At 36.3% G+C, this 22360-nt stretch overlaps 2 protein-coding genes across 2 annotated transcripts; both read left to right on the top strand.

The window, feature by feature from the left end:
- The first annotated feature begins 961 nt into the window (after positions 1-961).
- LOC118851311 (olfactory receptor 6C1-like) lies at positions 962-1918 on the top strand. The gene has a single exon (XM_036760770.1). The coding sequence runs from the start codon at positions 965-967 to the stop codon at positions 1916-1918; it is 954 nt and encodes a 317-aa protein (XP_036616665.1). The 5' UTR covers positions 962-964.
- An 8423-nt stretch (positions 1919-10341) lies between these two features.
- On the top strand, positions 10342-11280 carry LOC118850624 (olfactory receptor 6C3). The gene has a single exon (XM_036760178.1). The coding sequence runs from the start codon at positions 10342-10344 to the stop codon at positions 11278-11280; it is 939 nt and encodes a 312-aa protein (XP_036616073.1).
- Positions 11281-22360: the final 11080 nt, after the last annotated feature.

Here is a 22360-nt window from a genome sequence, read left to right as displayed (position 1 = left end):
GAATAAAAAGCAAGTAACATGGGAAAAGTGACGACAGTATTTGGACATTAAGAAGGCTGTTCCTTATATAAGCTTCAGGACATTCTGCCAAGATTCCAACAAGTAGTCCCAACTTTGCTTCATACCTACCTTCCCTAGGCTTCCTAGAGCTTAGCCAGATATTATTTTCTTGGCTATTTTTCATCATTCCTGAAAATATAGGATAGGTGATGATAAGAGGAGATTAAAAGTGTGAATGACAGGAGAGTGTGTCCGTAACTTCATGGTCATAGTCTAGTAGATATATATGGTATACACACAGCTGTAAAATGACACATGATAAGAGCATCAAAGATGCCCTAAGTAGAATTAGGTTGGAGGCAGGGAAGTTTATTACTTACTTGAAGAGTATTATTATCATCATATCGGAGACAGGCAAACTCAGGCTGATGTAAATTAGACATTGTGGAATGGGTAAGATGGAGGAAGAAGAAGGGAATAGGATATTTCATATATAAGGAAGAAGGAATGTGAGCAAAGTGCAAAGTTTGAGATGTATACTGAAAAATATGCTAAGTTATTCTAGGTTAGCTGGAGGACACCAAAAGATGGTATAAGAAAAACCTTAAAAAAGTAGATTGTTGGGCAATTACAGATGACCTTAAATTATAGGTTAAGGAGAAAAAGGAAATTCATATTTCACTTGGAGGCATATGGTACATATGATAGTTAAATGAAATCCACCTTGTATTTTATGTTAAGCTCCTTAGAAGCATCAGACATGTCTTACTTATATTTGCAACAACATTATACTCACTATAGTAACATAAAGTGACTAAAAAGTTTGAATGATTAAATAAACTAATTCTAATACTTCTTCCTGGCTTCGTTTCAAGTATAGCCCATATATGTTTTCTGTTCCTTTCTTTTTTAAAAATGCTTTTCTTTTCTATTGCAGATCTACCAAAGAAGAGTGGAAACAAACATGACAAATCACACACAGGTGACAGAGTTCATCCTCCTGGGATTGTCAGATGATCCAGACATTCAAATGGTCATTTTCTTCTTTCTCTTAGTGGCCTATATCCTCAATATCGCTGGGAATGTGACTGTCACCTTCCTCACCCTGATGGATTCTCATCTCCAGACCCCAATGTATTTCTTCCTCTGGAATTTCTCCTTCTTAGAAATTTCATTTACGACTGCTAGTGTTCCCAGATTCTTGGGCACCATTATTACTGAGGACAAGATCATTTCCTATCATGGCTGTATGGCTCAGTTTTTTTCCTTCATTCTCTTGGGATTAACCGAATTTTACCTTCTAGCAGCAATGTCCTATGACCGCTATGTTGCCTTCTGCAAACCTCTACATTACACAACCATCATGAGCAACAGAATCTGTGCATTGCTTGTGTTCTGCTCATGGATGATTTCATTCATAATCATCTTCTCACTACTCATGCTGATGCAGCATCTTGACTATTGTGCTGATAATATCATTGATCATTTCACCTGTGACTTTTCTCCCGTCTTACAGCTCTCCTGTACAAATACACAATTAGAGATAATGGGCATTTCCTGTGCTGTGGTGACTCTTATGTTTACACTGCCATTGCTAATTGTCTCCTACATATATATCGTCAGGACAATTTTGCTGATCCCCTCTGTCAGTCAGAGGAAAAAGGCTTTTTCCACTTGCTCTTCTCACATGATTGTAATCTCTATTTCTTATGGCAGCTGCATCTTCATGTATATAAAACCCTCAGCAAAGGACAGAGTCTCTTTGAGCAAGGGAGTTGCTGTCCTTAATACATCAGTAGTTCCCGTGTTGAATCCCTTCATTTATAGCCTAAGAAATCAGCAAGTGAAACATGCTTTCATGGACACTATATGGAAGATAGTATTTTCTTCAAACAAAGGAAAAGATTTATCAAACTGAATAAATGGTGCCATGAGAAGTACAGATTTCTGACAGTTTGCCCAGGGTTTTATCAGCTCCCTTCTATCTCTGTATGTTTTTTTATATATCAATGATTCAAAACATTTTTAAATTTACAGATCAAATTCCTTCATCAAATTTTATTTTTTTTATTTGTATACACTTATATATGTATGTTCTACAGCTTAACAAAATATAACCCTGTTGTCATTAGAGACTATTCAATTTTCTGTCTTTATATTCTCCATATATAGAATAGTGCCTCACACAAAGAGGGTAGATTATAAATACTTTTAAAAAAGAGATATATTTTATACATTATTATTTATTGATTGATTTTAAAAATTAATATTCCTTCCAGTAATTTATATCAGACCACATCTTTGCCTAAAGAAATGATCTTTGAGTTGCTGTGGGCTGTCCCAAAAAGTATCATAAATTTATACCTGATGGATTGTTGATAAACCTCTCCATTGTGAAGGCCTTTATTGATGCATTTCTGGTTTGATAGAACCTAGAATCATAGTACATAAAATCTGCCAGAACTTATGTTACATTAGAATAGCATTTAAGACATCAATGTCACCTCCATATATAGATAAGGCTTACAGTTGCTTCCTAAGTGAATGATTCCTTTTCTTACTCAAATGTTCAAATGAATTTGTAATCTCATGAATTGGAGAGTTTATGCCAATGCTGCAGTTTGCAATCCATCCGTGTCTGCCCGTACTGGGGGATTCTTGCCCATATTCTCCCAAAAGAGTTTTAGAGGGGTTTCATCCAACATGCTGGAGTTCTTCCTAGCTTTTTCATGAAATCACCAAGACATGATTAGAGCATCCTGACCACCTATCTGACATCCCTTGCTTTTGTCACAGAACTAGTCCATCTTCTCTTCCTATCATTAAATTTCTTAATGGCATCCTTTACTCTTCTATATCTTTAAAGCTCCTGCTTGCATATCTCTTGTAGCTTGCTTACATCAACCATGCACCATTTTGTTCCTTTGTGTAAGTTCCATATAGTAATATTGCATACAGAATCACCTTTCCTCTTACCCAGCCCACTAATTCTTAAGTAACAGAAGACACAGACCCTACCCAGCTGTCTCTGCAAAAGCCCTTCCAGTCTTTGAGCTTCTTTCACAGTCTGCCACCAAATATTGCACCTGTCACTTCTATCCTCTTCTATTTTAGCAAATACAACATGTGGACATTTAAAGTAACTGTGGACTTTTAGAGAAAACTTTCTGCAGTCCCTCATCATAGTGTTTCTTTTCATTTACATTCTCCTTGAAATTTCACTATTTCTGTCCATGGTACCACCATTTCTTGATTTATTCTCATTAATTTGAAATCTGTGTTTCTCCCCATGGCCTTTCTTTTTTAAATTATTTTTATTGCCAATGTAGCATCATATACATTTTAAAAATATTTTTATTTAAAGTTTTGATTTCCAAATTCTATCCCTCCCTCCCTCTCCCCCCCTTCTCTGAGACAGCAAATAATCAGATATAGGTTATGCATATGAAATTATGTAAAATATTTCCATATTAGGGATTTGGTCATGCACATTTTAAAGAGATAAATATTAATGATTTTTAAAACACTAGCTGTGTGACCCTGGGCAAGAAAATCCCTTAAATTCTCTTGTGCCTTAGTTTTCTTGTCTGTAAGGTGAGGTGGTTGGATTCCATCACTTCTAAGGTCCATGCCAACTCTAACTTCTGTGATCTTGTGATCCTGACTGCTAGGTGACAGCTGCTGCCTCTAGAACTCCCTCAGCATAAAACTGAGCTATTCACCATCCCTCCACTTCAGTTGTTTGGGGATTCTCTGAAAGTTATTAGTACTGGTATCACTTGCATGGTATATTTTATTTTTTTTCCCTGTTCCTGTTTATCTTTCTTTTTAAGGCTTCTTTTATTTATTTATTTATTTAATTAATATTTTTAGTTTTCAGCATTGATTTTCACAAGAGTTTGAATTACAACTTTTCTCCCCATTTCTACCCTCCTGCCCACTCTAAGATGGCGTATACTCTGGTCGCCCTGTTCCCCAGTCAGCTCTATTCTGTCACCCCACTTCCCTCCCATCCCCTTTTCCCTTACTTTCTTGAAGGACAAGGTAGATTTCTATGCCCCATTGCCTATGTATCTTATTTCTTAGTTGCATGTAAAACCTTTTTTTGAACATCTGCTTTTAAAACTTTGAGCTCCAAATTCTCTCCCCACCCACCCTCCCTAAGAAGGCAAGCAATGCAGCACAGGCCACATGTGCATCATTATGCAAAACCCTTCCACAATATTCATGTTGTGAAAGACTAACTATATTTTGCTCCTTCCCATCCTATCCTCCTTTATTCAATTTTCTCCCTTGACCCTGTCCCTTTTCAAAAGTTGCAATCCTATACTGCTTAGTTGGTACAATGGGTAGTGTGCTGGGCCTGGCCAGAAAAACTTAAATTCAAATCTGCCTCATATTTATTAGCTGTGTGACCTTGGACAAGTCACTTAATCTCTGCCTCACTGTCCTCATTTGTAAAGGGGGAATAATAATAATATCCATCTTGCAATCCAACATTATAAGGACACAATGAGAAAATATTTGTAAAATTTTTTATTTAGCATATTTGTCACTTGGAAAGAATATCAAGTGATGCTTAATTGACAGACTGATAGAGTTTAGTTTTTTATATCAATTTTCACTTTAGATGGCCAAAAAAGTCTTACCCTGGAGTATATTCAAAGAAGGATAACCAGGATGGTGAGAAGCCTTGAAAATATGTTAGTAAAAAATGATTTAGGGAAACACGACAATTGTCTGTAAATATTTGAAGAACTTTTACGTAGAAGAAAGACTTATCTTGGCTCATCCCTAGAACACACAAATTAGGAATGCCTTGGGTATGTTGAGCCCACCAACATTGGATGCTTTCAAGCAGAGGGTAGATGGTAACATGTCAGTTATGCCTCAGACCAGTTTAGACTACCATTGAAGTGCTTTCTAAATCTATGTGCTATAGAACAGGGGAGTTTAAATTAGAAAGGCATACTGAGTGGAGTGTGGACATTGCTGCATAAAAATTTAAGTAAACATCAATCAATTAATCAGTAAGCGTTTATTTAATATTTCACTTCAGCTATATTAGGGTTTAAATAGACTAGCCTGAGATCTTTTCCCTATTGTTTTTGTGGGAAAATATCTTTCGAGTTCAAGACAGAAATAAAGTTTTAGAGCATTTTTCCCATTATGCAGAATGTTTTCAAAAAGCATTATTTGAAATTGTTTTATGCTTCAGTTTTCTATCGAGAGAATATCTGCATTGGCCTTTGTTAAGCTGCCTGGTAGAAGTGGTAAAAATCCCAGTTTTTAAGAGTTATTGAATCTGCTGCAAACCAAAATTTATAAAAAATAAAAACACTTGGTATATTTTTAGGTCTAGGTCATAGTGTGCCTGACACACTCAGCCCCATAAATTAAATACAACTTCTCCATTCCTAAGTAATAGTTTACTCAGTTGAGAGCTTACCTTATCACAGTTATCTTTATTTTGTGCAAAAGCTTTGCAGTTTCTTATAATCAAAACAAGAACTACATATTTTCCCTAATGTTGTGTGTGTATGTATACACATATACTTACATGGGACAGAATGGTGAAACTAGAAAAATTCACAGCTCCTCCTAAATTTTGTCTCATAGGTTCACTTCATCCTTTTGGATGCATCCAAGAATGTTAGATGCATATTTATCCAAATATTATCAAAATACATTCCAAAGGATTAACTAAGAATTATCTAAGATTTAATTCTCTTCGCATTGGTGACTTTGAACAGAAAAGAATATAATTTAGTACATATTAAAATAATATCTAAGCTTCTTGTGGAGGTCTTCCTTTCCTCCTTCCTTCCTTCCTTCTATTTTCCCTCCCTCCTTTTTTTCTTTCCTCTCTTCATATTCCCAGTACCTACTACAGTGCCTGAAATATACTTGTTAAATAAGAAAACTATAGTGAAGGCCAAGAATTATGGAAAGAGTCAGTGATTACTAGAGTAATCCAGTCTTGTTATTTATATTTGATAATATGAAAGATAATGCCGTGTTAAAATCTGCAATCTTATAAGAATGACCATTAATAAAGTAATGCAAAAATAGTTATACAGAAGTCTTAAAAAAATATTTAAGAAACATCTATAGAAAACATGAGGAAGGAGGAATGGATTTTGAAATAGGAATTATATCTGAAATCCCTTCTTCATTCACAGTTTAATGAGAAAGATCCATTATAGAACATAGGAATTGAGATGCTGGGAGACCAAAGAACATTCAAGTATCCCCTCATGGTGTAAAATAGTAGTGCTGTCTCCTGGATGTGGCCCTTCCCTAATGAGTTCAGTTTACATTCTCCCTTGAGCTCAGAGAAAATATTATTTGAATATGAGAAATAACACGCATTGGAAAGCCAGTTTCTGAATCAATCACCCTGATATTTATTTGCATGACTTTATAAGGCCTTTCTCAGTAGTTTCTGTGATCCCTTTTCCCTAACCTTTCTAAAAATAAGAGGACCATATCATAGATTTATTCATGTTGTATATGTCTATTTCTGACAGACTTTTTTGGATTTCTGGATGAATTCCTCAGAGCCCATAGCAAATAGAATAGGTTAAAATGAACCTGTTCCTAAAAAAGTATGAATTGCTCATTACTCAAAAAAGTTGGAAGCAATTCACCTTCTATTTCTTTAGGGAAAAAATATTTTTTAGAAATCTATCTAGAATTTGGTAGAATACGTCTTAGAATTTCAGTGAGTAAAATTTAATAGGATTTGCAATTCAGGATACTATTTGGGTAGATAACAACAAAATGGACTGTGAAATATTCCTTTCTCTGTCATGGGAGGAAAATAAGAGGGAGAGTTCTTTATCTGATGCTAAAACATCTGTGTCTATGACTGACCCCTATGGGGAAGAGGGGACAGGACCGAGTTATACGAAACTAAAAAATGATGTCTGCTCTTACAGAGGAATATTGGATTTCATTTCAGTTTTAAAGCAAATTACACAGGATATTCAGGATTCAACTTTTGGCTGAAATCATCAAAAATGCCCAAAAGTGAGTAATATTTGCCAATAAAATTGATATCACATCTTTTTTTGTTTTTTGATTAACTTTTAAAAAGTTTTTACCATTATTCCTTTATATGTATTTTTCCTGGGTTTTTGGACCCAATCTTTTCCAAACTTGCATATTAAGGACAATGTGAGAAACAACTGTAAACCCTGAGCTGTCACTTTGATTCTCTAGCTTAACATTTTACTCTTTGATAGTGTATGTGCTCATTACTGATGTGGTTCTGTATTACCTGAGACTTTCAAAAAATTATGTTGTTAGAAAAGATTGTGTTTTAGCTCCTTTCTCAAGAGACCGTAACAGTTGTAGAATGAGGAGGTCCTGTGTGGAAGTTAATACTTCGGATCTTGGGAAGAAAAAGATGATATTTCTCTAGATTCAAGCTAAGTGCTTTTCTATAATTTTTTAAAAGAAAACATTTTAAATGTAAGTCATTCATATAAAAACTAATCAGTGTCTCCTAGGAAAATGACTTTCCGTGCAATCATGGAGCAGAGTCAGCAAATTAATTTTATCTAGGAAAGGCATTTGGACACATCATTGACCAAAACACAGGAATAACTGGAGTCTTGCAATTTTAGGTAACATTCTGAGAAAAAGAGGAATACTGTTTGGAAGAAGAAGTAGTAAATGGCAGGGGGAAAGAAATCTTTCACCCATGTGTCCGTCTTTAGTTTCTGCCAGGAGGTAGCTAGCCATCTTCACATAAGAAGTTCTTGAGCACCCTTGTGAAATAGGAAGTCAGGAATGACTTAAGAGTTGACTAATTATTCATTTGGATACCTATAAAGGAAATTCTACATTTTAAGTGTCAATGCCATCAGTCTTGAAGTTAAAGATTAAAAAAAAATATTTGGTATCATTGCTGTTCAGGGTTAGAACATCATTAGAAATAAACTAACAAGTTTTATTCTCTAATATTAGTGATTAACGCAACTATCAATACTTTTAGACAGCCATATATTTCACACAGATGAAGAGTAGGTCTCAGATAACAAATATAGATTTGATTCAAGTGTTACATTTATCTCAGCTTCAACTTTCGCATAATTACACATTCAGGAATATTCAAAGGTTGAAAGAGAAATAAAACATTGCTAAGGCTCCATATTAAATGAGGGGTGTAAGGTTGAAGAGAAGGTATATGCACTTATAAAAAAATTGTGAATTTTGTAGTACTTTTTCCAATTTATTCAGGAAATTGGAGGATTTTTTATGCACCAACATTAAATGTTAAATGAATTGTCTGCTAAATCTTCAAGAATTGTTTCTCATTTCACCATCACAATCTTTAATAGTTTGTATATGATTTTTTTCTGTCACTTGGCAAAATGAAACTATTAAATATCAAGATGACTATTGTACTCCATATATATATATATATATATATGTAGATATAGAGAATAATAGCTTCTTAAAACATCTTATACAGGAAATTTTTAGTTATAAAAAATAAGCAATGATAAATGTATAAACAAAATATTCACTGATGGTAAGCTTGTTCATAAATTCGTGAAAAGGCCCCATCTTTGAGTCGTAGGGTCTTCTAATCACTAGCTTTTTGATCCTTACCATTTAACTACCTCTATGAGCCTCAGTTTCCTCACCCATAAAATGACTAAAAAATAGTATTTGTGCTATCCAAATCAAGAAGTTAATTTTGTAAAAAATATATTTTATTATTTAATTAATATTTTAGTTTTCAACATTGTTTTACACAAGATTTTGAGTTAAAAATTTCCTCCCCATTTCTACCATCCCTCCGCTCCAAGATGATATATGTTTTGATTGCCCTGTTCCCCAGTTAGCCCTCTCTCCTGTCACCCCACTCCCCCACCCATTCCCTTTCCCCTTACTTTCTTGTAGGGCAGGATAGATTTTTATGCCCCATTCCCTATATATCTTATTTCTCAGATGCATGCAAAAACAACTTTTTCTTTTGAGCATCTGATTTTAAAACTTTGACTTCCAAATTCTCTCCCCTCTTCCCTTCCCACCCACCCTCCCTAAGAAGGCAAGCAATTCAACATAGGCCACACACTTCAAGAAGTTGTTTTGGAAAAGTCCTTGAATGTTAAGTTGACATAATGTAAAAAAAGCAATTTGAAACGTTTACTAGCTGGAATTCTGAGACCAAAGCTTATAAAAGATTAAAATTAATAGGAATTAAGTTAAAGTCTTTTTTCTTGAGAAGGGATTAAGCTTTTATTACATGACTTCTGTGTGATACATACTGTGCTAGGCACTTTATAAAAATCAGCTTCAGAACTTTAAAATAGAAGGTGTGACCAGACAAGAGTTTTTTTTTTTTTTTTCTGAAAATAATGGGTTTGTGGTGGGCATGGAATAGAAAACAGCAAACTGAACTTTTAAGTTTGTGATATGGTAGCCAAAAAGGTCATGTGATTTTAGGCTTTATTAATCGAAGACTAGGGAGATGGGAAAGCTACTGTACTCTGTGCTATTTAGACCACATTTGGATTATTGTGTTTAATTCTGGGTGCAACACTTATGATTCACAAACTGGTGTCTAAGTTACATACCGAGAGGAGTGTGACCAGGAAAGTGAAAGGCTTTAAAATCATGCCATGTGAATACTGGTTAAAGGAAATAGGTATATTTAGTCTCTATAGCAATAGACTTAAAGGAGTACAGGACAGTTGTCTCTAAGTATTTGAGAAACTGTCATGTGGTCATCCAGGTAGCACAGTGGATAGAACACCAGGCCTGGAGTCTTCCTTCAAATCTGGCCTCAGATACTAGCTGTGTGACCCTGGACAAGTCCCTTAATCCTGTGTGCCTCAGTTTCCTCATCTGTAAAATGAGATGGAGAAGGACATGGCAAACCACTTCAGTGTCTTTGCCAAGAAAGCCCCAAATGGAGTCACAAAGAGTCAGACACAAGTAAACAACATGAAAGAGAAATTATGTACTTGTTCTTCTCGGTATATGAATGGGAAAGGGGGCAATGACCTGGAAACAAGGATAAAAAATCCAGAAAGGCAGATTTTTTCATACAAGGAAGAACTTGATAAACATTAAGAACTGTCCAACATTGGAATTGCCTTACTTGGTATATAGTAGGTTCTTATTACTAGACTGACCAAAATATACACTGAATGTTTACTTGCTTGTTATGTTATGGAATAGATTGTTGCTGTGATAGGTTTTTTCAATTTTTAAAATTTTAGTAGCTGGTTCTGTTGTAGGTAAATCTTTCATTTCCACTTGTCTTCATTCTGCTTTCTTATTTTCACCACCAGGTTTTGTAGTTGGGAGGATGAAATAAAAATGAAAAACCACTCAGTGATCACAGAGTTCATCCTCCTGGGACTTTCAGATGACCCGAAACTGCAGGTTGTGATTTTTCTCTTTCTATTTATCACCTATATCTTAAGTATTACTGGAAATCTGACCATCATCACCCTTACTCTGGTGGATCCCCACCTGCAGACGCCTATGTATTTTTTCCTCCGGAATTTTGCCTTCCTAGAAGTTTCTTTCACAACTGTTTGCATTCCTCGATTCCTGAGCACCATTGTTACTGGAAACAAAACCATTTCCTTTAACGACTGTGCGGCTCAGTTATTCTTTTTCATTTTTATGGGGGTAACTGAGTTTTACCTACTTACAGCCATGTCCTATGATCGTTATGTTGCTATCTGCAAGCCCCTGCATTATACAACCATCATGAGCAATAAAGTCTGCACCTTGCTTGTCTTCTGTGCTTGGCTGGGAGGATTCTTGACTATTTTCCCACCACTCATGCTTCTTCTACAGCTTGATTATTGTGGGTCCAATATCATTGACCACTTTTCCTGTGACTTTTTCCCTCTCTTACAACTCTCTTGCTCAGACACACAGTACTTAGAAGTGCTTGGTTTTTATTTTGCTTTGGTGACTCTGCTATTTACTTTGGCGTTAGTGATTCTGTCCTATATGTATATCATTCGGACAATTTTGAGGATCCCTTCTACTAGCCAGAGGAAAAAAGCCTTTTCCACTTGCTCCTCTCACATGATTGTCATTTCTATCTCCTATGGCAGCTGCATCTTTATGTATGTGAACCCCTCAGCAAAAGAAAAAGCATCATTGACCAAAGGAGTAGCTATTCTCAATACTTCAGTTGCTCCCATGTTGAACCCTTTCATTTACACCCTAAGGAACCAGCAAGTAAAACAGGCCTTCATGGATGTTGTTCAAAAGGTAGTGCTGTTCTCAAGAAGGTAAAATGCTCAATTGTCATCAGTAAGAGGGAGTTTGAAGTTCAGCAATGTTTAATATTATTCCAGATGTGGATTACCCCTGGCAAATAATTATTTCCCCTCCTAGAGTTGATTTCATATTTTGCATCTTCTTCCTCCGTTTTCCTTGAATCACATCTTTTCCCATTCTGTTTTATGTGACTAAAACCCGCTCATGGAAGCAGTGGAAAGGCCGTCTCCTACTTGAAACTTTTTTTCCACGTCTTACCCATCCATCCCATGTAGGGTGAAGTGAATTTGGGATTGGGATTTTGTCCACAAATGAAAATCCTTTTCTTTGATTGAAAATTCTATATGGTATTTAGTGTACTATATAATTTAATGTACAGGTTCAAGTGTAAATTGCTGATTATCTAATTGAAATGAAGAAGAAATACTTTCATGTTCCTTTTGGACAGTAATAATAATAATAAATATAACTATAATTTTTATAACACTTTAAAATTTGGAAAGTATTTTGCATACTTTAACTTATTTAATTCTCATCACCAGTCTGGAAGGGAGGTACTATTATTATCTTCATTTTACAGATGAGGACAGAGAGGCTGGGAAAGGTTAAGTGACTTGCCAAAAGTCACACACCTAATCAATATGTTAGGCAGGATTCAAACTCAGGTCTTCCTGACTCTAAGTCCTGTCCTCTATTCATTGCCTCTGCTAGCTTCCTATGTCTTCACTTTAGAAACATTACAGCATAAACTACTCGAGGACGGGCTCTGAATCTCCCCCACTTCAGTATTTGCCATGGTGCTTTATTAGTTTATAGGCAATTAAGAAATATTACTAATAATAAGTCAAAGTAATTAATAGTAAATATATCCCATATATCCCTCTCCTCCTCTCCAAATATTCAACCTTTACCCTAGTTCAGAACCTTATCATCTCTCCCTTTGATTATTGTAATAACTTCTAGATTGTTCTCTTGCCTCCAGTCTTTTACTTTTCTAATTCATCTTCCATAAAGCTTCCAAGCTGATATCCTTAAGACACACATCTGACAACATGACTTAACAATCTTCAATGGCTTTCTGTCACCACTAGGACAAAATACAAATTTCTGATTTGACATCGGCTTATAGCATCTTTTCAGTTTTATTTTATGTTGTTCTCCATTCTACTAACTATTCCCCTATACAACATTCCATCCCTTGCTTTAACGCTTTTGCACAAATATTTTCCCATTTCTGGAATCTACTCTTCCAGTCCTCTTACCTTATAGAATTTCTAGATCTGTATATAGCATAGCTCTAGTGCCACCTATACTTGACCATTTCTGACCTCCCAAGTTATGAATCGGTCAATAATCAATTAGAAATAATTTATTAAGTATTTATTATGTGGCAGGCAAATACTTAAGCCTCATAATGAGAACACAATACCCATTGGAAAAGACCCTGATGGAAAAGACTAAGGCAAAAAGAGAAGGGGAGGTGAGAGGAGAAGATGGATAGATAGTGTCACAGGAGTAATGAATAGGAGCTAGGACAGACTTCAGAAGATAGTTGAAGATAGAAAGGCCTGGTATGCTATGGACCATGGAGTCATGAAGAATTGGGCATGACTGAATGACTGAATAACAATAAATGATGTTAGACTCTGGGAATACAAAACAAATAAAAAATAATCTCTTCTTTCAAAGTCCTTACATTCTACCAAGGAAACAACAATCGTGTTTATGTATGTATATGTTCACATATACATATGTTCATTTAATATGTACATATATACACAATAAATGCAAAATAAATATAGCTAATTAAATGCAAGATAGGAAGAGTGGGCACAAGTAGTTATGTAAAGCCGTAAAGGCTTCATGTAAAAGTTGGTGTTTGAGCTGGTACATCATAAAAGAAGTGAGGTATTTTATTAGGCAACCTTGAGGAGAAAAGGCATCAAGAAAGATAACCTCTACAAAGTCACAGAGATGGCAGGTGGAGTATCACATGAGAAAAACAGAGAAAAAGCCAGTTGTTTTGGAGTTTGGGAAGATGAGTCTGGAAAGATAGATTGTGACCATGTTGTGGAGGGCTTTAAAAGTTTAACAGAGGACTTTATATTTCATTCCAAGGCAGTAGTCAATTACTGGAGGTTATTGAATAGAGTATGATGTGATCAGATCTATGCCAAAGAAATATTACATTGGCAGTTCTGTGTAGGATAGATCAGAGGGGGCAGAGGTTTAAGGCTGGGATACTAATTAAGGAGCCATTGTAATAGTCCAGACAAGAAATTAAAACTCCCTCCCTCTTGAAATTTCTCTGTATTTGATGGCTTATTTACCTGTAGCATTGCCTCCATCAGAATGTAAGCTCCATGAGGGCAGGCACTGTTTTTGTCCTTATATCCCTAGTGTTTAGAACAATGCCTTATCCATGAATGGTGCTTGGTAAATGTTTCTTAAATGAATAGAACATATTTCCTTACTGGTTTAAGTTTTAAAACCTCTTTTTTATGTAGCTCTGTAAGGAAGTAAGTATTTATATCATTCTCATTTTATGGCTGAGAAAACTTTTTTGATCATGTGTCTATGAAGATATTGGAATAATCACTTTCTGTAAATTTCTTTGATTTTTTCAATTCAAAAAGGAATAAATAATATGGTAATATAGAATAGTTATAGCTAAAACTATAAAATAAGAAGATGTAACCCTTCGAGCAATGTAAACATGTTATGAAAAAAAAAACACCAGAGAACTTGAATACTTATAGTGTTCACTAAGTACCCTTCTCTCAATTCAAGTACCTGAACCTGGAAGCACAAGCAAAATTCCTAGCTTCAGTCTGAAGACCTGCTTTCATTGACAATCAACCAATTTTGCCAATATTCAGGAGAAAGATGTTCAAATAGGATATAAATATGAAATACATTTATATATCAGCAATAACATTGTAAAGATAAACAACATGGAAAACACTTAAAATCTCTGATCAAGGAAATAACCAACCATGATTCCAGAGGAATGATGATGAAATACGCTATCTACCTCCTGACAAATTTGTTTTCTGGCATTTGAATAAAACAGTATTCTTCATTCATGAAAATAAAAAGTTTGACTTCATTGAAATGAAAGTCTATTTTTTTCCTTTTAAAAAATTTATTCATATTCTAAAAATAATTTTTCTTCTTTTGACTTTCTATCCTTGAGAATATAAAAGAAAAACAAAATTCTTATAACTAATATCTATAGTGAAACAAAAATCGGCCATGTCTGAAAATATGTCTCTATCAGCATCTTTAACACCTCTCTGTCAGGAGATAGATAGCATGGTGTAGCAACAATCTGCTAGCAGCTGCTGTAGGGATGTAAGACCCACCAACAACCAGCACACAAAAAGTTGCCAACACAGGTTCCTTGATCTGCTTTACTAAGGAAAGCAACTTTAAGGGGTTAACAATCTCAGTTTAATTAGACATACATATATCAGTCACTTAGTTCAGGGGGAAAAGATCAGCTCTCTGAACTTCAAGGCAAAAACAAACAGAAATTATGAACATCAACAGACGAACCATTGCCTGATCAAATCACAGTACATAGTTACCAGAGAAGAACCAATAGGTCTGGGTTAGCAAAGCCGGGGCGGGGGGGTGCAGTTATAGCTTGCCCAGTGTCTCAATACTCCTTCCGTATTTCCCAAAAGCCAAACACCAAGCTCACCTCAATTACATCCTGTTGGAGGCCATGAGGGCTCTGGTCTTAACCAGGCTGGGTGTGTGAAAATTCCCTGTCCCCAGTATCACATCATACACAAGTCAAGACTCTTGATTGTCTTAATGCTGAGAAATAGCTGAGAAATATTCCAAGACAAAGACAGCAAAAAGTCTTCCCACCCATTCAACAAAAGGGAGACTTGGTAGTCTTAGTATCCCAAAAGGGAAGAACCAGGAAAAGTCTGATTGCCTTAACACATTGCTCAACATCTGGAGTCATGGTTGGTCATTGTATTGATCAGAGATGTTAATTTTTTCAAAACTATTTATCTTTATACTGCTATGGTTACTGTATCAATTATTCTCTATATTCTACTTACTTCATTTGGCTTTAGTTCATATAGAGCTTACCAAGTTTCTTGGAAATTGTCACTTTCATAATTTCTTACAGCATTATAGTATTTCATTATGTTTGCATACCATAATTTGCTCAGTAATTCCTCAATTTATGGGTACCCTCTTACTTTCTACTACTTTCACACTAGAAAAAGGATGACTATAAGTAATTTTGTCCCTATCTGTACTTTTTCTTTTTAATCTCTTTGGTGTGTAGGCCTGGTCGTGCTATTACTGGTTTAACAGTATAATTCAGAGGCTTTGGGGAAAAGTTCCAATTGCTTTTCAGAATGAATGGAACAAGTCACAGATCCACCAACAATGCATTAAGATACATGCAAGGTTATTTGTGGGGACTTCGCACATTGTGATACCACATTCTCTGAAGTGCATTTTGCTTTCATAGGTAGTATGCCACCCCAGGAGAAGAGATATGTATATTCTTAAGGGAAACCAGTACTGACATTGATGGAGGTGGAAAGTGAAGAAACTAGAAACAGAGATGTCAACCTAGAAACAACCTTTGGGAAGGAAACTGAGCATAGTGGGGGTGGATAGTAGGGATGAGCCTCTTAACTGAGACGAGAGAGCAACTTATACTGTGTAATCTCCTCCTATGGTTTCCCTCATGAATTGACATTTCTAAAAATGATATATAGTAGGAAAATACAAGGATGGGGTAAAATCTACAAAGGACAAATATAGAAATAATATGTTAAAGGGAGGGAAAATCAGATGCTTCAGAAACTTTAACTACGTGAGAATAAGGAAGGAATAATGAAAAAAAACAAATAAGAATATAGTCTACACACCACGAAATAAAATTCAGAATAGACTGAAAGGGAAAAGAAGTACAGATCAGAATAAATCAGAGAAAAACATCTTGGAAAAGGACACAGTAAAAGTAAATTTCTTTTTCAAAAAGGTTGGAGGTGAAAAGGGGAGAAAAAATTTTCAGTTAATCATTTAACTAATTTAATAAAGAGAAGGGGGCAAAATGAAATAGAAATTTTCATAAAAGAAGGAAGAGACTGATAATGTAAGCAAAATCAAAAAATTTTGGATAGGGTAGGAAAGCTATAAGGGGTAAGGGGAAGCAAGCATGTAGGAACAGACTAGCATCAAAGTGTTAAACTTAAAGTTCATTGAAGAAACAAAATATCAACTTAAAAAAAGATTAAAATGAAGTTGAAGAACCAGAGGCACAGGGAGCTTAATGATCTGCCCATGCTAAGAGAGGTAGTATCTGAGCTGGGATTTGGACTCAGAGTCTTCTGATTCAAGACCAATTCTCTCGCCACTATACTAAGGTACTACTTTCTCACCAGTATTAGTTTAAATTATTGAACTAAAATATATGTTATTGAATGCAGTGAAATTAAGTCATCAATGTACTTATTTTTACTTAGGAAAATAAAGGATATGTTTATATGAAAAGTCAAAAAATGAATTCAAGATGCAGTATGACTATTAATATTACCTCTGATAGCAAATGTTTGCAAGTTTTCACATTAGAAATGCATGAAATTTGGTAGGACAGCAAAGGGAGAGGTTCTTAGTGTCACTCTTTTACTTGTCTAACTTGAGTAGAAGATTTTTAAGAATAAAATTAGAAACTCTGTAAAAGCAGTAGGTCTTAGCCATCGTTGGTGCATGTGTTATAGCCATAACTACTGAAAATTTGATCAAGATGATTTAATTAGTGTTCTTTGAGGGCTGACAGCCATAGTTGGAAAGGGAGAGCAATAAATCTCTCCTGTCTATTATATTTCCTGAAATGTAGGTGTGTGTGTATGTGTGTGTGTGTGTGTGTGTGTGTGTGTGAGAGAGAGAGAGAGAGAGAGAGAGAGAGAGAGAGAGAGAGAGAGAGAGAGATAGTTGGGACAATAGAAAGGAGCCTATTCATTACAAAGAATTTCCAAAATTTGATGAGGTTTATTGAAGATTGATGTTCATGCATAGTAGAAGGCTTGTGAAGGCTGGAGAATGAGCTGCTATGGTTCCTCAGGCCTTTGTCTAGAGTTGAGTTTGTACCACCAAGCATCTGGCCATCACAGAGACCTGTAGTCTCAGATTAGCTCATGGAAAAGTGGTAGCTCTCACCTTACAGGTACTGAAGAACCCAAAAAGTTAATGTGACAAATAAGACCAGAAAATAAGTGAGAATATCAAAGATGCATCATTAGTTTTTCCTTTTTATTCAGAAAAGACTCCATATTTGAGCTGTTTAATCCAATGTTTTGAGTTTTCAATTTCCAAAGGATTTTAGGTAGTGATAACCTAAATGGTATGTCAGGCATAGGATTAGAATGTTCATTTCTCTTATTTCCATTCATAACTAAACAAGAGAATTGAAAAACAGAATATGTCAAGGAATTTGAGCTTTAGAAGGGGTCTCAGACAATCCCAGACAAAAGGAATCCCTGTTCTAATACTGCTAATAGTGATCAATCAGCCTCTGATTGAATACATCCAAGGAGAGACAACTTGCCTCCTCTCTATAGAGCCCATTCTTTCATTTTTGTCAACCCTCAAGTTTTCCTGACACTAATCTTAAATTTAATTTTTTTTCAAATTCTCCACTTGGTTCTCCACTCTGGGGTCAGAAAGAACAATTCTAATCTCTCCTGCAAATGACAGCTATCATGTTTCCAAAAATGTTCTCTTATTTTGGCCAGACATTCCCAGTTCCTTCAACGGGCCTTTGTGTGGCATGGACTCAAGGTCTTTCACTTTTCTGGTTGACCTCCTATGAAAGCTATATACTTAGCAATGTCTTTAAATTGTGGTGCCATTATGAAGCACACTATTCTAGATGAGATCGATGAAGACTTAGTACAGAGAGAGAGTATCACCTTCTTGTTTCTGGAATTTATTTTTCTCTTACTGAAGGCAAAATAGTTTCATAGCATTGTTGGCAATCATCCCATAGTGCTAACTCATCATAAATTTGTAGTATACTAAAACTCTCAAATCATTTCAGAACAAATGCTGTATAATCTCTTTCTCCCCTCCCCCATACTTCTGGGGTGGGTTTTTCCTACCCAAATGTAATTCTCTTATTGTTGTAGAATAAATTCAGCTCAGTTCTCTAGCCTACAAATATGTTTGAATCCTTGCATTTAGTCTATTAGCTGTCCTTCCTATGTCACTTGCAAATTTCACTAACATGCATAATCTGTCTTTATCCAAGTCATCAGTGAAAATGACGGTATCGCAGAGTTAAGTCCAGATCCCTGGGGTTTTCCACTAGAGACTTCTTATCACGTTGACACTGAGCACTAATTACTGTCCTTGAAGTCCAGACACCTAAGTCAAATCTACTTAATTGTATTTAATCTAATACACCCCATTCCTTCTTTTCAACAAGAATTGTATTTAATACTTTATGAAAAATTTTGTTAAAATCTAGGTAAACTATATATGAGATATTCCAATCATTCACCAATTTATCTTCCCTATCAACAGGAACTGTTCTTGATGAAGTCATACTGGCTTATTGTGATGCTGTTTCCCTTTCTGGATGTTCTCCAACCATCTCTTTAATGGTGTGCTTTAGAATTTTTCCCAATACTTGAAGTCAATTTCATAGCCTAAGTTTTGCAGAATCATATCTTATTTTAAAAAAAAAATTAGGGAGCAGACAGACTTCATAGTGGAGTAGACAGACTTGGAGTAGACAAACCAGAGTAGACATAACTTGGAAAGACTTATATGATCTGATGCTGAGTGAGGGCAGCAGAACCAGGAGAACATTATACATGATTATGAATATATGGTATCCGTGATGACTAACTTTGATAGACTTGGCTCTTCTCAGCAATGAAAGGTTCTAAGATAGCTCCAAAAGACTCATGATGGAAAAAGCTATTCACATACAGAGAAAGAATTACCGGTCTGAATGCAAATTGAAACAAACTACTTTTTCTCTCTCTCTCCCCCTCCCTCCCTCTCTCTCTCTCTCTCTCTCTCTCTCTCTCTCTCTCTCTCTCTCTCTCTCTTTTGGTACTGTTTCTTCTTTCTCATCATTCTTTCCATTGGTTATGATTCTTCTTTATAACTTATCTATTGTGAAAACAATTTTGATGTGAAGGTATATGTAGAACCTATGTTGAATTAAGTGCTATCTTGGGGGGAAGGAGAAGGGAAGAGATGGAGGGGAAGAAAATGTGGAAATCAAAAACTTGTGGAACTGAGTGTTGTAAAGTAAAAAAGAAAAGAAAATATGTCCCTTTCTTAATTTCTTAATCTATTTTATAATATCTTGATTTCTCATAAAGTCTCTTGCTCCAATCTAATTTTTAATGTAGTATTATCTTCTGTGGTCTTTTGGACCTCCTTTTCCATTTGGCTAATTCTGCCTTTCAAGGCATATTTCTCCTCATTGACTTTTTGGAGCTCTTTTGCCATTTGGGTTAGCCTACTTTTTAAGGTGTTATTTTCTTCAGTATTTTTTGGGTCTCCTTTAGCAAGTCATTGACTTGTTTTTCATGGTTTTCTTTCATCACTTTCATTTCTCTTCCTCTACTTCTCTTACTTGATTTCCCAAATCCTTTCTGAGCTTTTCCATGGCCTGAGACCAATTAATATTTTTCTTTGAGGGTTTTGATGTAGGGTCTTTGACTTTGTTGACTGCTTCTGGCTGTATACATTGTTATTCTTTGTCACCAAAAAATATTCCAAAGTCTGAGTCTGAATCTGAGGCCATTTTCGCTGCCTGTTCATGTTCCAGGCCAACTACATAAACCTTGAGTTTTTTGTTGGGGTGCCACTGCTTTTTGAGTAGAGAGTACTTCATCTCCAGCTTGGAGGGGCTGTGCTGCTGTTTTCAGAGCTACTTCTACACAGCAAGCTCTGCTACACCAGCACTCCTTCTCCCCCAATAACTGCCAACCAGGATTGTGGCCCAGAAGCGGGCAGGGCAAAGCAGGCTTTGCACTCCTACTCTCATCCCCTACTTATTTCCTCCCTCCAGGTGGGCTTGGGTCTAGAAGCAACTGCGGCTGTATCTCTGGAAGCATCCTCAGAGCTGCAAAACCTCCATCTCCCACAGGGGCGGTGGCCAACCACAAAGTCCTTCCACTTTATCCTGGAAGCTTTTCCAACTAACCTTCTTTGTTGTCTTTGGCGTTTGCGGGTTGATAAGTCTGCTAACTGCCACAGCTCAATGATTCAGGGCCCTATGGCCTGTTCTGCCTGGCTCCTGGTCTGGTTGGTCCTGGTGAGGCCCATTCTGGGCTCTGCTCCACTCCACTCCCAGCTCCATGCAATAGATACTTCCCAGGAACCATTCAGGCTGTCCTGGGATGGAGCCCTGCTTCCCTCTGCTATTTTGTGGGTTCTGCAGCTTTACACTTTGTTTGGAGCCATTTTTATAGGTGTTTGGAGGGACTTGGCAGGGGGAGCTTAAGCAAGTCCCTGCTTTCCAGCTGCTATCTTCCTATCTTGGGGCTTTGGTGGGAAATAGTGTTCCATGGAATCAATGTCAAGTAGAATTAATGATAGAAAATGGAGTTAACATATTTCCCCATTTATAAGACACAAGTTTTTCCAAAAAATTTGGGGTCTAAAAATTGGGTGCATCTTATACAGTGACTGTAGTTTTTTTTTTTACTTTCATTTCCCACTTTTTTGCACTTGTTGTCTTTGTGCTTATTGTTTCACATTTGTTACTGATGTATTAGGTTTTGTTTTGCCACATTCTGCCCAGAAATGGCTCAGAATAGATTTTTGTATGGTGCTAAATTCAAGTTAAAAGTGATCCAGTTTGCAAAAGTGAATGGAAATCATGCTGCTGAATGCAACTTTGATGCTCCTCCAACTGAGAAAACAATCCAAGACTGGCAGACAAGATCTGAGACCACCTATTCTGTGGAACAGTCCTGGGGAAGAGGAGATCCCCCCCAGCACCCAGATCACCTCTCTCCCACAAGAAACTAGAGGCTTGTATCGAAAATCTGGCTAGCAGCTGCTGTGAGGGTGTAAAACCAACAACAGCCAGCTCACAGAACACTTTGAGCCCACATCCTTTCGATCTGCTTTATTAAGGAAAGCAATGTTAAAGGTTAACAATCTTACTTTAATCCAGCATGCAAATATCATTTACTTAATTCAGGTGAAAAAATCCTGCACCCTGAATTACAGACCAAATACAATTCATAGTTATCAACATCTGAGTGTTCAGCTGGGGAGCGTGTACAATGGCTGGTCCTGAGTCACATGCCGTTCCTGCTGTGGCACAGAGCTCCAAGAGAGAACACTATCCTGCTCAGGGCCCGAAGAGCCCAGACCTCACCCAGGCTGGGTGTGGAAAAGTTCCCCACCCCCAATATCATATCAGATACAAATCAATGACTCCATGTTGTCTCCGTGCTGAGAAATACAAAAACATTCCACTTTATCTGCCCCATTCAAACAAAGGTCAGAATCGTTAAAGGTCAACAGCAACAAGTCCCACCTTAATTACTATTACAAGGCTGTAGAACATGAAGTCAGTGAGCAGACCCACAGATTCTAACACAAGAAAATTGGGACAGAGCCCCTTGAGCCTCAGAAACAGAGAGCCACTTTAGAAGCCAGAAGGAAAAAAAAACACCATGAAAAAACATGCTAAGAAGCCAAAGATGATTGATTTGTATTATGGAGACAGGGAAGACCAAAATACCAAGTCAGAAGAGGACAGCATGGACACTACACCCACACCTGAAACCTCAGAAGGGAAAGCGAACTGGTCTCCAGACCAAAAAGCGTTCCTGAAAGAACTCAAGGAGGACTTTGCCAAATTAGCAAAGTAAAAGAAAAAATGAAAAAGTGAAAAAAGAAAAGTTCAATGAGGAAAACAAATCTTTAAAGGGTAAAATTGGGGAATTGGTTAAGGAAAATCAGAATATAAATGGAGAAAATGTCTCATTAAAAACTAAAATCAGCCAAATGGAAAAGGGGATAGAGAAGATAAAGGAAGAAAATAAAACTTTAAAAATTAGAATTGTGCAAATGGAAG

The sequence above is a fragment of the Trichosurus vulpecula genome, chromosome 5, assembly GCF_011100635.1.
Source record: "Trichosurus vulpecula isolate mTriVul1 chromosome 5, mTriVul1.pri, whole genome shotgun sequence".
NCBI classification, from domain to species: Eukaryota; Metazoa; Chordata; class Mammalia; order Diprotodontia; family Phalangeridae; genus Trichosurus; species Trichosurus vulpecula.
This window is presented reverse-complemented; position numbering and strand designations above follow the sequence as displayed.